General features: G+C 34.4%; 1 protein-coding gene across 1 annotated transcript in view; it reads right to left on the minus strand.

The window, feature by feature from the left end:
• The window catches only part of RYR2 (ryanodine receptor 2), an 864696-nt gene that overhangs the window by 24804 nt on the left and 822297 nt on the right, over window positions 1-17595 (minus strand). The window contains exons 96-99 of the mRNA XM_069064486.1: window positions 16844-16977; window positions 12302-12362; window positions 10588-10734; window positions 7444-7578 (exon numbers count right to left, since the gene is read on the minus strand). Coding sequence (XP_068920587.1) covers window positions 7444-7578; window positions 10588-10734; window positions 12302-12362; window positions 16844-16977 — 477 coding nt within the window. The remainder of the gene's footprint in view (window positions 1-7443; window positions 7579-10587; window positions 10735-12301; window positions 12363-16843; window positions 16978-17595) is intronic.

The raw sequence follows: 17595 nt of genomic DNA on the forward strand, positions 1-17595 counted from the left end.
AGTCAGGAATCCAGATGGAAAATCTGCCTATAAAAACTTCAAAAACTTTTTAGAGATGGGATAAGCTACATCTGTTGCAACTACATGTTAGCAATGAGATGAAAAGCCAGTTGACTTTCGGTTCTGCGTGGATGCTCAATTACAGAGACAGTAGAAGTAGTGGCAATAAAGCCTGGGAGGGAAGATAAGGTCCAGTTGAAATGAGTGTGTATAGGTCTAAAATACAACATATTTGTAAGAATACAGTTGAGTAATTAGGATTTTATGGGGAATCTCTTTAATTCTGAAGAACTGCTAGACTTAGAGCATGACATGGTAACTAGGCCCAGGGAAGCCTCATTATGCAATTGGTTGAGGAACACAAGCTAAAATGTGTTAAAGATACAAGGTAAAACAGTTAGACTAGGGACTCAGAAAATAACAGAAGCTCACAAGAAACTTGCATAGGAGAGAACCAGAAACAGTGATGAATGCCTTGGAAAAATACCTGGAGAAGAGCAGAAGCATTTGTGACATTTGCCTGATTGTATTTCAAGAATTACTGATCGTGGATCAACAAGCACACCTGCCACTTCTTACTGTATTCTGGGACTTAGATTGCCTAGATCAGGTCATGTCACTATTCTCTTAATATCATTCAACTTATCTCAGTTATCTACTCCCCCTTATTTTTGCTCTGTTCTTTCCAGTTCAAAGATTATTCTTTGACGGAGAAAACAGAAACAGAATAAGAGTTAAGTGGTTCTGATTTTCTCTATAATCCATTTTATCATCAGTCTGCTCTGAACAGTGTGTGATCTTCTATGACCCTCTTTTTCTGACCACAGTTTTTTAAATACCCCCTTTTTGTGGTCTTTAGAATTTCTCAACAGCCTCCATGTATTCTAAACTTTAGCACTTCTGACATTATTCTTACAGGACAATGCCAACAACACTATGTTTTGTATTTATCCTTTGTTGCTTGCTGTTGTTTTAATTTTTTCTTCATTAAAAAAAAATCTAAGTTGATCAATAAGTTCCAAGGATATCTACCTCAATTTCCTTTTTAGTTTCTCTTTTTCTTAGCAGAACTGCTCCTCCCTATATCTTTTGAATTTCATTCTGGAGAGCATGCTATCCATCTCGGGTTCACTTTTCCCTTTGACTTTCAGTTCAAAGGGAGTTTTAGTCCCTTTTCTCTGAATACTTTGAAATCTTCCCTCCCCAAAACCTAGGGTGGAGGTCAGAATATTTCTGGATTTTCTCTCCTCTATAAAAGATACTGCATGGAGAAGTTAAAAGGGTTCCATTGCTTCATTTGGTTGGTGAAAATCATCTTTGAATTGCATTTCCCCTTGTTTGGTCCATGATCATTTGAATAATGAAATTATTATTAAGGCAGTCCACTAAATTATTGACTGTTATGCTTTGGCAGAGTTAGCTGCAGCAGATGTCTGGATAACTGAGGCCTCTCACCACTACTTTATCATTTCTCCCTGTGAGGCTCTTAATCTGTTTCTAGAACTCACTTATTTTCCACTGGTCCTTGAAAGTAATACACTTACATTGCAATATTTTCTTTAGAGACATGGATGAGCTACTGTTGTTTTTAAGTTTAGAAAGACCAAATAGCAAGTGGGACTACACTTCTGAAATAAAAATTTAGCTAAACCATTCTTTTTCCACAGTTCATGGAATTTCTGGTGTGTCCTTTGTTAGAATGCTTCAAAAATTGAATTATTAAAAAGAGCAGGCTCAGCAGAAAACCTAGAAATCACCAGTCAACATGTTCTTGGCAACACGAATAACACAATCACCAATTAAATCATCATCTAGTTTATGAGATGACAAGGTTGACTTTGGCCTTGTGATTGAAAGTTTTATTAAAAAACACAAAATAGCTCACTAGTACTTAGAATATACTACACTATAGATAAGAAATTTGCAATATGGAAAGAATAAAGTATATTTATCATAAATTGAAACTTATTTTCTATAATAGCAATAGCATTTATCTGCAAGGTTGTTACACATGCCTAACTTTCCAGCTATTTTATGCTACTTTTCCATAGAAGTTCCCTCTAAAAAAGCTTCTCTTTAGGATATACAGTTCAAATTCTTAAGGCCATTAATTACCTTGACCAAGTCATATATGTAGTGTTCAGGTAAACTAAGTTGGTATTTTTAAGCAACAAATCAACAAGTACGGTTCTGATTGGCAGTTATATTAATACAATTTTTGGTTACTGATGTTTTAATTTTTTTTAGCTAATAATGAAAAAGTTTACTAGAGTACTTAAAAGAGTATACATATATACAATGTTGAGGATTACCTGAATGACCTCTAAAGTCTTTTTTCAAACTTAAGAATCTTTGTTGGACAAAATGCTAAAAGTGCAAGAAACCATAGGGATGTTCTAGCTTTTCCTTCATTCTTAAGTTATTGCCCTACTTCGGACTTTCATCATCTCTCACCTAGACTACTGCCACAATCTTGTAATAGTCTCCTTACTTCAAACCTTTCCTTTTTCCACCATTCCCCACATAGGTACCAAGATGATATTTCTAAAGTAGAGTTCTGACCATGTCACTTCTCTTTTCCAGAAATGAGAGTGGCTCCCTATTGGCTCGAGGATAAAGTACAAACTCCTTTGTTTTCCATTTAAAACCCTTTACAGCCCGGCTTCTGTTTACCTTCCCAGGTTTGCTGTATATTCCTCCCCTTACACACTCTCTATTCCAGTTAAACTGGTCTACTTGATGTTCTCAGGACATGATAACCTAACTTCCCAGGTGCTTTTTTTACATGGGGTTGGTGCCACTGTTTCTGGAAAGCACTTCCTGTTTACGTCTACTTCATGGAATTTGTAGCTTACCGCAAAGCTTATTTCATATGCTATCTGCTCTGTGAGGCTTGTCCTATCCCCACAAATGCTAGTAGCCTTCTCACTCCAGAAACTACTTCATGTGATTTAGTATTTGCTTATCTGTACACATATTATTCCTTCCACTAGAATGTTTGTGGGTTTTTTTTTAAAGGCAAGGACTGTTTAATTTTTTGTCTTTGTAGCCCCAGTGCCCTAAACAGTGCTTGAAGAAATATTTGTTGACTGATTAGGCTAGTCAAATTTCTTATTTTACACATGAGGCTCAGAAAGATGATTTGTACCTGGTCATACAGCAGTTTATACAGACAAAATAAAAAATAACCCCTGAACTCAAGGATCTTATATTTTACAAATAATAGTAACAGTATGACACGTATAAATAGAACAGAAATAATATAGTTGTGGCTTTGTTGCCTTGGGGGGAAAGGGAGAGGAGTTGGAGAGGAGGAAATTCCCAATCATTTGGAAATTTTAAGATGGATCTATTCCTTTGCCCTGCTCCAAACCAATTGTAATCTCCAAAGGTTAAAAGATAGAGAGGGATGGCAGGAGGACTAATTTGCTCACTTGTAAACTTCTGAGACTATCAGACTAGTCCAGATCCCCAACAACGATTTTTTTAACTAGATTAACTTAGTCCTATCTTTTAAATGTGACATAGCATCTGGATTTCCAGAAGTCAAACCAATATTGGAAGGTTCAAAGCCTTTTTATTCTTAGCAGGTAGCTAAACACATAATTAATTAGCCATATATCCAGAGGCTAGAGTGCCTCTCTTAGGGACATCCTTAGCCAATACAGAGACATGTTCTGGGCAATATTTAAAAATGTAAGCAGTTTATCACTGTCAATTGATGTAGGGATGAGTTTTATGACGAAGAATTCTAAGTTAATATCCTAATCTATTTCCATCCTTTTATGAAATAAAATTTTCAATTAATCATCAGAAAATAGCAAAAATGCTTGAAACAGAATGAAATAACTGATGAATGTGGGAGGTGGCCTGGAAAGAAGGGTATGATCAGAATTGGTTCACCTTACTGAGTCAAATGAACTACTGGAAGTTTAGCAAATCTAAGTAAATAGAATAAACAATTTATTCTAGGTATTATTTCAAGGCTTTTTTAAAGATAAGAATAAATAGAACAATTTTACATAGCAGAAAAGTAGGATATCAGAGGTGACAGTGGATAGAATGCTGGACTTGGGAGTTGAGGAGACTCAATTTCAAATCTGGCCTCAGACACTTATTAACTATATGATGCTGGGAAAGTCACTTAAATAAATTCTGTCTGCTCAGTTTCCTCACCTCTAAAATGGGAGTAATAATAGCACCTTCCTCCCAAGATTGCTGTAATAATAAAAGGAAGTAACATTTATAAAGTACTTTGTGAACTTTAAAGCAACATATATTTGCTGATTATTATTAATAATATTTTTAGGGTACCAGAATTAAAGTATAGGTCCCTAAGACTAGCACAATATTTTACATACAGAAGAAACAATAAATTTTGTTTAATTTAATAAGATTTAATATTTACATAGTACTTTAAGGTTTGTAAAGTGTTTTACATATATTATGTCATTTGATTTGTTCCTCAAAACAACCCTGTGAGGTAGGTATTATTTTTATTTCAATTTGCCAGATGAGGAAACTGGGACTAAGAGGTAATTGTTTACCCAATGTCACTCATTTGGTAAATGTCTGGTGCAGGATATGAGCCCTGCACTTTCAACATCCAAGATCAACACTCTACTTTGCAACCTAGCAGTGTCTATTTTTCTATCAAACTGAATTAAAGGACTTCCATTGCCTCCCTTTACCACATCAGATTCAAACTCCTATGCCAGACCTATCTAAAATGATCCCATCCACTTCACCAACTCAACCTTATTTCAGCCAGCTTTTCAGCATGAACCTCTGATACAGTTACCTTGTATCCTCAGTTCTCCTTGGATGTCCCATGCTAATTCTGTCTCTTTTCTCATGTTATACTTCTATACTCTTTGTTTCTTCTGCCTATCCAAATCTTACCAAGCCCAAATCTCACCTTATCTATGAAAGTCATTTTGACTACTCCATATCTCCCATCTTCTAGTCTCAGCATACTTATTTTCAGCATCACACAATTTATGTATCTAGGTGGTACAACAGATGCCACAATGGTGGCAGGACTTGGGAGTTAGGAAGACGTGAATTAAAATCCTTCCCCAGACACTCCTTTACACATTCCCGTCCCAGATCTATTTACTATCTTCTGGAGCTCAAAATCATGTTCCTGCCACTGTCTTACCCTGGAACTGCCCCCAGTGCTTGGGGCCTGTTTACCCTGGAATATCTTAATACCCTGCAGCTTGCTTACTATGAAATCTAACTCTCTAAGGCCTACTCCTTTCTCCCATTGAGGAATTCCTAGTAGCACTTCCATTCTATGACAAGGTTGGCCTGGTTGGCCCAGACTGGCCTGCCTCCATTCCACTCTTGGCCCAGTTCCTGACCTTCTAGATTTCAAAATCAAGCCTTGTGCCCGATACCTTCATCCTTACCTCTCCCCCCTCATTTTTCAGCTCCCTTTTGTATATTATCTTTACTGATTAGAATGTAAGTTATATATTCTGGATACTACAAATACTTAGATTATCTTTCTATTTGTTTCTATTTTCCATCCCTTAGCTCAATACCTACCACATAGTAAAAACACTTAGTAAGTCTGTCCTTCATTCCTTCCTTCCTTTCAACCTTAGTTGCCTTATCTGAAAAATGTAAATTACAATAGCATCTACTTCATAGGGCTATTGTAATGATCAAATGAGTTAAGATGTGAAGCAATTTGAAAACCTTTAAGTATTATATAAATTCTAGTTGTTATTATAGCAATTACTTGTTTGCTTATTGCCTTACACATATTTGTTTTGTCTCCTCAGGTAATTTATAATCTAATTGACAGCAGACATTATATCTTATTCTTTTGTATCTTTGTAGCCCATAGCATAGTACTATATACATAAAAGCTATCCAGACAATTATTATTTGATTTACTCTAAAACCTGCAGTGCAAGATTGTGTGAGGCCTATATATAGTCACAGTTGTTGTTTTTTTAAATCAACAGCACAGAGCATAAAATTTTCAAATTATTTGGCTTTCTGGTCAACCCACTCTTTAGTCGCTGATAAGGAAATAGAAAACTTATTTGATGGGATCATCATGGACTTTGATATGATAAGGAAAACATGGCACCAATATGACATCATTTCAGATTAAACTGGAATTCTATAGATGTTCTTAACTTTCCATAGTCCCTAATTTTTTTTTTTTTGCCACATCCATCTTCTTGAACAGTTCTATCCAGAATGCAACAGTAATTCCTGAACTTACATTACCGAAGTAAGTCATCTAATAACATTAGAATAGCATTCACTATAATATATCTCTGCTGGATGGGCCATGCTCAGATATTGGATGATAGCAGCAAACTGAAGCAGTTACCATAGCTAAAACTAGGCAACTGAAGAGGATATACAGATTTTTTTTAAAAAGTACTTGAATGATACATCAAAGCACAGCCTCATTATTCCAGTTGAGAAGTAATATGGACCTGCCTGGGGTGTGTTGTGAATTGAGAGAAGGCGATGGATATGAAAGCACTAACAGGATTGACAAATGATTGTTTATAAGGGCTGAATAGTAATGAAAGGTTGAAAATAACTATGACGTTGTGGACCTGGGAGGCAGGGGATCAGTGGAACCCTCAATCAATGTAGAGAAGTTAAGAAGGGATGGGTTATGAGGGAAAAGTAATGTGTTCTGTTCAGGTCATGTTGATCTGAGTTGCTTACAGGACATCCAGTTGAAGATGTGTGGTCTATGGAAAACAGGTCTAGATTTGGAGACAGAGCATATCTCTGCCACTAAATACTTGTGTGACTTAAGGTAAGTCATTTAACCTTCCTAGTACTTAGTTTCTTCATCTTTAAAATGTGGAAGTTGGATTAGATGATCACCAAAGTCCTCCTAATTCTAAATTCATGATGCTAAAGCAATCTTTTAGGGACATTTATATTTCTTTTTCATGGAATACTTAAAATGTGTTTGTATATTGGTGTCCTAGATGAATTCTGCAGAATTCTAGTTGTTACTGAGAATTTAAGTTTGTTTTTGATTATATCTAAACTCAGAAACCAGTAAGTAATAACAGTACCTAGGAATTAGAAGGGACCTTAGTGACTACCTAATGCAAGCCATCCACAAAAAAAATATATATATATACACAACATATCCATGAAGTCACTTTTGGAGCTCCCTGATTATTAAGCAATTTTGCCTTACATTGAGCCTAAGTCACTACGTTCCTCATATATTTTAAGAATTAATTTTTTTTATTAGTCCTGAAATTTATCAGAGTACAATTGTTTTCCCTGAATAATGACAGTTCTGATTCCTGTGTGGATAATGATATAGTAATACTATGTTATGTCTTACTACAAATGAGAAACACAAAATGGTCATGGAATGAATAACATGACATATGAATAGGTAAATTCCATTCCAGATTAGTTAAAAGTACATAAGCTTACCGTTAGCATATCATCACATTTCATATCTGGTGTATCTCCATCTTCACTTTTATTGTAGAACTTTCGAAAAAAATTGAATGCCACAACTGTGTATAGGTAAACGACAACAGCCAGTAATCCCACAGTCAGTACAAGCTATAAAACAATGTAAAATACATTGAACATGGGTGAAAATCATCAATTGTTTGCCCAGCTTATTTAACATGCATATGGTAGGAGGTAACGGTAGTGAAGATGCAAATGGAATTAATGTTCCTCACCTCTTGCTCTTATACCCTGAATATGAGGGATTTATTTCAGTTTTCTTTTTTTTTAAATTTTACTCATTAGCTATTAAAAATATTTTATACAAGATTTGACTACATAATGAGCTAGGGAATGCACCTACATCTAAATGAGCAAAGATTAAGCTTCACATACAAATTGAAATCCATTGTTGATTTATAGCATTAATATAAGACAGAAATGTCCATTATCATAATGATAGTTCATATTTATATAACACTCAGGTTTATAAAGCACTTTCTTTGCAAGAATCCTGCGAAGCAGGAAGTATGAGGATTATTTTCTGCATTTTAGAATTTAGTAGTATTTATCAGTAGGGAAATATTATATAGTCTCAATTTAAACTATTTATGTGCATCAAAAGTATATTTGCTTTTGCTGAATATTTCATATCTAAAAATTAATTTCTTTCCACATTATACCCTCTTCCTGGTAAAAATAGAGGAATATAAACTTAAGAGAAATTGGTTATGTTTTTGAAATTTGAAAACAAAGGACTGTTTAGAAAGTAAGAATGTAAATAATTTAGCATTTTCTGTGTTAATATAATCAGAAGATCAAAGTGAAAGAGATCAAAGCTTATTGACTCAATCAGATTTCAGGGCCTATTCTCAACATATAATTGTCAGAATTTGAAAGGTCTACTTCAGATTCTTTACTATAATGCCAAAGCATACTTTGGTTATGTGCAATTCAAGATATCCTTTTATAGGATATGTAGTCTTTCACTACAGAGCATAGTGAAAATTTAATGCCATTTAATATACTAATATTTCCAGCTTTTCTGAAGATATAGACATATACATATATATGTACTCTTCAAACAATATTCCATTATCATAATAATCTTCCTCTTCTAATAGTAGTGTGACTCCCCTCTATTGTTACAATACCTTCCTTCTGGGATTATCTTCCATTCTAACACATTAATATTTTGTATGCATATAGTCATTTGCAAGTTAATTAGAATATGAGCTCCTTGAGGGCAGGGATCAAATTTTTTACTTTCTTTTTATCCCCAGTACTTGGCATAGTGCTTGGTATATAACAGGGTTAAGACTGTTTATAGTTTTACTTTACACACTTATTTCATTTTATAAGAGAATTTTTGTGCCACTTAAACCAATGCATTTTAGCATAATATGCAAAGAATAAAGTGACATTTGTAAAAACCCTGGGCTAGGAAAAAATATGTATATGTGTAATGTAAACACATATACACATTCTATAGTTTATATATATTCTAGATTTCCTTCTTTATAAATTTCTTGGTCGAGTGACAAACTGGTATACCTCCTCTTCTTCATATGATAGTCCATCTGCTGTCTCCATACCTTTGTACAGAGGCTATCTTCCACATGTAGCAGTAACATTTTTGGCCTCCTTTCAAAGCTCAGCTCAAGCAATACCTCCTGTATGGGATCTTTCCAGATCTTACAAGTTTCATTTCCCTCTTCAAACTTACCTTGTGATATCTCTATCAGTAGACACAGAGATAGAGATATAGGTCTCTATATGGACATAAATCTATATCTATATAGATACAGATAATTTGTCATGATATTTCCCCCGACAGAATGTAAATTTTTTGATGACAGAAACTTTTTTGTTTTTGTATTTTAGTATTATTGTCCTTGTATTCTGAGTTCCTAGCACTTAGCATATGTTAGTTAATTGATTGAAAAAAAAATACTATTAAGAACTACTTAAAAGATCAACTTTTAAATCTCTTCTTTAAAGTCACCAGATGCTAGGTTGTCTGAACTATTATTGCAGTTCCCAGACTTCATTCTGATGAATCTAAAATGACAAAATTCTCTCCTGGTAGCCTTCTTAGGGAATCTGCTCTCTGTATCTTTGCATCAGCAAAAAGAATATAAGGGTAAACTTCCTTGGCTTAAATAGTAGGTATATAAACTCATCTATAGGTACTGTGGATCAGGAATTTCCAGGGTTCTGTTTCTTCAACTGTCAAGAACACTCCGATCACCTGTTCTAATCAGCTTTGTTATGCTAAGATGTACCTCAAATTTCTGCAGTATATTGTGATCAAGTCTCACTACTTTGTCTTGTTTAGGCCATTCACAAATATCACATTTCTCTACTCAAAAGATGTTATTAGAAGACTGTCCTGTGAACTCCATATATAAAATGATCCTGCTACATAGCATGTGGTAGGTACCCCAAATCACAGTGTGGAAATAAATGGCATAGCTCTCTGTAAAACAAGTAGCATTGCCCTCATTGACCTTTTGATTATATTTGTGAAATTGAAGTGGTGAACAATAACTTATCCAAAGTCAAAATGCCAGCAAGAAATTCAGCAGCAATCTAAGCTGTCACAGAAGCTGGAATGATCCAGCATCTCATTAGAACATGTCTCTGTCCCCTAATTGCTAAAAACCTGCTGAGCATTCTTGGGGTTTTCTCTGCTTTGTCTACTGAGTCCATGTGATATAGTAGGAAAAGCACAGACTGCAAGTCAGGAGATAGGGTTTCTCATCCTGGCTCTACCAGTGACTAGGTATGTGAACTTTTGGCACTGTTGCCTGCTATTTCTGATCTATACTTTCTTTGCCTATAAAGTGAAGATGTTGAATTAAATGATTCCTAAGTTCTTTTTCAGTTATATTCAGATTCTACTAGGTATAAGGATACTCTACCATACATATGCGTCATCTTAAAAAGTTCTGTGTTGGGAAAAATACAAACAAATGAACAAACTGTTTATCAGAACAAATCCCAGGCTGGCCACTTGGCAAAGTGCTGTTCTCATAATTCTCTATATGAATTAAGAAGCCACTGTTTGTTTGTTTTAGTTTTTCAAGCGTAGTGGAAAAAGAAGTGGAAGGACTTTACCTGTTTGCCATTGTGTGTCACTGAAGACAAGATGGTACGTAATGTCTTGAATCCCATAGCAATGTCAAGGAGATGTGCAGCAAAAAAGAAGTTATTGTAATGTCCAAGGACAGACATAGTCATGTACCAGGCTAAATAGAGAAATGACTATTGAGAAGAAATGCAGAAAAAGAAAATTATCAGTTTGTCATCAACTTGATACCATCTAAATCCAATCACTTTATTTACTTGATTATTCTTTCAGAATATAAGTAAATATTCTATATAGTCATGTTAACTTGCTCTTTATACTTTCTTTTAGGCTGACTCTTCCAGCTCATAAAAAAAATCATTTTCAATAGGGAGGAGCTAACACTTGGAAGGGTCACACAGCTAGTGTGTCTGAGGTTGAATTTGAACTCAGATCTACCTGACTCCAGACCCAGTGCTCTATCCATTGGGCCATCTGGCTCCCTCTATAATCTTAATATAGATGAGGAAAAATGTTGGAGAGAGGCCCAGGGTCACACAGCTAGTAAAAATTAGAAGAGGTTGTCAGCTAAGACTAAGGAACTAAGGACCTGGAAGGGGCTTCAAGGGTCATCTGTTCTAATACTCTTACTTTAAAATAAGGAAACTAAGTCTCAGCGGAGTTAAGTATTAAGGAGTTAAGCCCAAGGTAACATAGGTAGAAGAAACAGGATTCAAATTCAAGTTTTTTTACTCCAAACTCAGTATTCTGTTTACTATATTACCTCTGCCTCTGGAGATTGGGTCCCTTAGGGGCCTGAATGGAAGAGAAAAGTCTGGAACAGATGTAGTGGGAAAATGTGACAGAGAATTGAAAAGAAGTAAATAAAAGAATTTTAAGTACAAAGTAAACTCCCTGAGGGCAGGACTCAGTTTTATAATTGCACTCCCAGGACTTGACTCTGAGTAGGCACTAAATAAATGTTTTCTATTACTAATGGAAAGCATGCTAAGGAGGGTTTAATAGATATTAAAGAGTATGACATTATAGTAGGCCCAGGCTGTATTTTCATAACTTTTTTCTGACAAAGCTCAGCAGCCCAGGCCAGGAAGTAGAGAACATAGATAATGAAAATTGTTTTAAGGGGAAAAAAGATGAGAAAAACACTTGGATAAAATCCATAAATACATTTTGGAGAATGGGTAAGGAAACAGTTTGTCCTTAAAGCAGGTAGACTCCAATGGATCCATTATTTTTTAATGATACCTTGATATCTTCCAAGACCCTATGTTTAGTCTAAAAATGCTTCTTAGTAAAAAAAGGATTAATTAAGGAGAAGAACAAAATAATTCTATATGCCTCTCCTTTCAGAAAATGTGATTTTGCCAGAATGAGTATTTTTTCAAATATTTATGTGACCTTGCCTTTTATCTTCTCTAGATACCGGTTGTCTTGTCAGTAAATCTGAAATATTTGCTTTCTTAAAGGTATTCATGACTTTCAAATGTAAATTAATTTACATCATAATTTCTTTTCATTTGTAAATACAGCACTTTCCTTTTTTTAGCTGCTGAAAACAATCTGAATAAGTAGAGAAGAACTAAGTCATATTTTTGTTGGAAATTAACTTCATTAAGTAAACTGATATTTGGAAAATTTTAAAACACACACACAAAATCTCTTTTGCATCTTATAAATGATAAAAGACATCACTAAGTTGAAAGAACATCTAATTTTGTAGAAGATTTATTAAACTAAGCTTACATTGTCAGTGAAAACAACTCCTAGTTTCCACATCTGATACTTTACATCAATTGAATTTAGCCTAAAATGATAAAAAAGAACATTATTTGTGAGAACACACACATACACATATACACATCAAACACATAGGTTGAGAATACCCCTATAGAAGTAATTTTGCTATTTCGAATGACAAAGCATTCCAGTGGACAAATACCAATCCTATTTTTAAATGTGTCAAGAGAAGACATCACAATATCTTTTGATAATCCATTCCAACAATTTCTAGAGTATAAAACAAGCTTTAAGGTGCTATCTCTTGCTATTTAAGAATATGACCTCTGATTCTGCCCCTAATAGGCTTTTCATATATTTCACTTTTTAAAGGCTGTATTAGTTTTATCTTAGGTAAAATAAAAATACCTTCCAGTTTGCATTCTTGAAACTCAAATAATACATGCACACACATATGTATATATAAGTATATACATATATATTTTTTTAAACTGTCATCAAAATTTTAAAAATTCTCCCATCTCCATGTGTTTGCACTGGTTGTTTCCCAATCTTGGATGCCTGGAATGCCCTCCCTCCTCACCCCTGCCATGTAGAACCACTCTCTTTCTTCAAGATGCAGCTCAAGCAGCATCTTCGCTATGAAGCCTTTTCTGATTTTCCTCAACTACTAGTACCCTCCCTTCCAAATCACCCAGTATTTCAACTACTTTTTATTCATTTGTAATTATTCTCTTTATACTTATTCTGTATATGCTAATGTATAAGTAGGGATTGTTTTATTCTCTGTATTGCTAGTGCCTGGAACATAGTAGGTGTTTAATAAATGCATAAATCTCATAAGCACTGACTATCCTGTGTCCTGAAGTTGCCTTCCCTTTGTACCAATTGTTTTATTCTCCATTGTTTATACAACTGTTTACACTTGAAACAGAAGTTAACTTCTCCTGGCCAGTTACAAGGAGTTTCTAATGGCTTTTTGAAGGTTTTTTCCTACCTCAACAGAAGTCAGGTTTCTTTTGTCACAGGAAAGGCTGTGAATAATGAATTTGCCTTTAATGCTGTACTCTTTACTTAATTAAAAACAGAGCTCTTTAGCAGGTCCCATGGAATCTTGTTGCAGTTGTTGTCACAAGCAGTGAAGCTTCCCTTAGTCACATATCCAAATGGATAAGGACATCACTGTATTCACAAAGATAATAGCTACTAAACGAAATCCAATTGAGATTTTGCTAAAACCATGAAACTGCAGAACAAAATTTTATATGGTTATTACTTATTATCATTGATGACCCCAAAATGGGTAAGACTGATGATTGATTTTATGCACCCTTACAAAACTTTTCAATGTTTTAGTAATCTTTTCTTATAGGAAGTACTGCTTTAAGTCAAAACCACATTCAATTCACTATACTTTAAAAACCTACTTTTTTTAGTTAAATTACTTTGGTGGTTAAAAAACAAAACAAAACAAGTAGCTGGTGTCCTAAATTTATATGGTTTTATTCTGAGAGATAGTAACTTATAGTGCAAAGAGTATTAGGAGTAAGAATATAAGGAGTAAGAAAACCCTGGTTCTAGTTCTGGTTGTCACTAACTAGGTATGTGATCTAGAGTAAGCCTCTTTTCCCCTTTTGCCTCAATTCACTGTGCAATGATAAGATTAGGTTAGTGGGTAGGGAGCCTGGAGCCTCAAGTCCACATTTGGCCATCTAGATCCTCAAGTGCCACTCTTTGACTGAATCCAAACTTCAGAGGGGCTGCACACTTGAGGACCCAGAGGGCCACAGGTGGCCTCTATGCCACAAATTCCCCACCACTATTGACAGTCCTTCTAACTTTACAATTCTATGATTTAATTATATTATGTATCTGGAGACAGTCATTTCCTATCCTTTATTTGATCTGTTTTTGTAGGCTAAAGAAACTTGGCTCTTTAATCCCGTTTTTCATATGATCTATTTAAAAACTTAAGAATTATACTTATTTTAAACTCTAAGGGATGTCTCCTAATTCCAGTATATTGGGATTTGATGAACATGCATCTGTTTATCCAACTTTTCATGGTTTCTTAAGACTTTGATCACATTCTCTCTCTTTGTCTTCTGAAACTGAAATATTCTTATTTTAAAGTTTATTATCACTTCATTTCAGTTCTCAGGGCATCTTGAGGCAGTACATATTTCTTTTTAAATATTGATATCAAAACAATATTTAAAATGTCTAATTAAAGAATAGTTTTAGTTAGAAAAGTAGTGTTGCTAAAGCGCCAACTCTAGAGTCAGGAGAACACGAGTTCTGATCCGGCCTCAGACACTTAACATCCACACAAAAAAACTAGCCATGTAACCTTGGGCAAGTTACTTAACCCCAATTGCCCTCCAAAAGGCAAAAAAAAAAAGTAGTGTTGCTTTCTGGATAAAATGTGATGTATATATCTAATAATACTTCTGCTTCTACAGTATGATGGTTTTGAAGATGCTCTTCTAGTCATTGGTCTTTGCTTTTGAAAAAGATACTAGTTAGTAACACTGTGCTAACAAGTAACTGAAAAGACTAAAAGACAAGCAACTCCCTTTCTATGCTATACGCAAGAGAAGATTTTTCATTGATTTAGAACTCTCAAAGTTACAATATGTATTAATAATTTCCCTCTGGTATACCAGAGGAAAATTAGAGTAGCTAATTTGAGGAAAGTGCCATGGTGGCTGTCCTGAGGTATTCACAGTAATTTAGAGTTTTTCTCACACTTAACTACTGGTTTTGACTAGACATGTGACTTTCAGTGGTGCTGTCAGAAATAAGAGGATTTTGTTATCATAAGTCTATGAGCAAGATGCATGTTTATTGGTTCAGACTGAATCTTCCAACTAGGTGTTTGTGTATGCATTTTTGCACATTATATGTGTGTACATGTATGTTTGTATATCTGAATTTATATATGTGTATAGATGACATACTGATTTGTAACAAAGTATGAGGGTATGTAGGTGCCATACAGACTGTACAGCTATGATGGGGAGGGGAGTGAGAGGAGGGAACAAAAGAAAGGGAAAGGGAGAAGGACAGGGACAGGAGAAGGGAGGGGAGGGCAAAGGTATAGTTATATAACTTATTTTTTCCCCCTCACCAATCCAATTGCACAGATCTATGCGGAAATGGACTACAGACAACTGTATACAATTGCAAGGTGGCAATCTTTTTGATAGACACTAGTATGTCTAGCATTTCCTTTTATCTCACATGATTTTTAAGTTTATTTACACACTATCATTAAAACAATTATCTTTATTGCAGAACATGTCCAAATTTTACAAAGATTTTGAAGGGTTGCATGTACATGGGTCTTTTAAAAATAAAGTATCATTTTACAGAATGAAGAATTTCCACACTAGCCATTCTCCAAACTGATGAAGTCACAGGTTCAAACCTCTTCCTTCTCCTCCTCAAAAAGCAATAAAAATCAGGAAAGCAAAGTAATGTTGTGGATGAAAAAACTATGTTTTTTTTTAACGTGCATTAAAGAGAAGAAATAAAAGAGGAATAAAGAGGAAATAAAGCCCTTGATCTTAATTTTCTTTTTCAAATATGGTTACTTTGTTTTTTACGTTCCCATAATTTATCATGAGGCACTTGACAATAATTAGTTGAATAGTGAATTTTTTAATTACTCTTCAAAAAAATGAAAAAAAAATCTTCAATAAAGAAAGCCAGACTGAACAGATAGATATCTTAGTGTGACAGTTGTGAAGCCTTTCAAAATGTTGAATTGGTATGGGTTGGGAGGTGTTTATGAAGCCTAAATCTCACGTGTGATTTCTAAATTTTGTAGTTATTTGATTCAGCAAATTTTGTAATTATCTATTAAATTTTGTAGTTATTTGATTCATTCTAGTTTATAGTACAGTGTAGCTTCAAAGAGGAAGAAGAAAGCAATATCAAGAATGGAATATTCATCATACAAGTTAAGAGTAGACCAGGCTTTATATATCCTGAACTCCTAATCACATTCCTTTCATGGAAGTATATAGATTACAATCATTTATAGAACTCAAAAAATTTGAATATGTTTCTGTATATTTTTGTAAAAGGATATTATGAAGACCCTTTTTTTGGTCTAGTAACAGACATCACTTACAGGTTTTTAGTGAACAAATTTTGTTCCTCAGAACCTTGCCAAAGAAGAATTACTCATATTTGTTTGCATTTACCTTGATAATAATAAAATGGATATCCCAGCTTCTTCATTAATGGTGTGCTTGACTTTATTGTTGGCAAAATGTGTACTTGCTAATATAAGTAATATTTAGCAATTATTATTTAGCATAGAAACACTGTTCTTTACTTTTGGGGAATAAAAGTAAACTAATGGGAAAAGATCAAATATCTCACGGATAAAACACTACAGAAACATAACATATCTAAATCTATCTAAACTTATTCACATTTTCTGTTCTCTTCCTGTACAGTGGCAAAAACACCTATGATATGGAAAGCTGTGGAATGAATTTTTAAATGCTTGATTTTAAGGCAGGAGGAAATACTCACACAGCTGATAAGGAGCTGTCTTTCTTTGGCTTTTTCTTTTCTCTTGCATCACTGAAATCTAGAGCAGCTTTATCCATGCCTAGTAATTCACTGATTCTATCTCGGCCATAGAACTCTCCATACTTATCCATAACCTGAAAGTAAGAAAAAGGAAGAAGTATATTTTTGCTAATTTCAAGTTCCAAATAAATTTCATTTTCTTCTTTTGAACACAAACATTAAGGTGGTTTTTTCTGTCTTTCCTATATTTAATGTTTATTCATTATTTCAAATCATATTGCTTCCTAATAAAAAAATAAAAACAATTAAATCCTCTCAAAATATATTACTTGATGAACATGCTAAAGCAGATGTTTTAGCCTCACTAGCCCATAGGAATCTACACATTGTAGGCACAGCAGCTGTTTAATTCATTGTTCTCTTCACACATCGGGAGCTATTCCCTACCATAACCAAGTCTACCAGAACCTGCTGTTCATTTATTTCTTTAGGAAATGAAGAAGCCAGGCTCTAATCTGGGTAAAAAGTAGACTCACAGTCCACTCTGGCAAGGCTAAAATCAAGAAACTAGGCTTTCTGTTCTGAGACTCATTTGCTGCTGGACTATCTGCCATTTAGATTATAGCACCCAAAATAAAATTAACAACATAAATATGGGAGAAAAGAGGAGAAGCAGAAGGGATAAAAAGAGGAGGAACAGAGTATACTAGTGAATATGAAGAGATGTGAGACAAAAGAAAAGGTGGGAGGAA

Source organism: Petaurus breviceps, unplaced genomic scaffold, assembly GCF_028583685.1.
Source record: "Petaurus breviceps papuanus isolate PSGF00001 unplaced genomic scaffold, PetGlider_PUasm1.0 90633, whole genome shotgun sequence".
NCBI classification, from domain to species: Eukaryota; Metazoa; Chordata; class Mammalia; order Diprotodontia; family Petauridae; genus Petaurus; species Petaurus breviceps.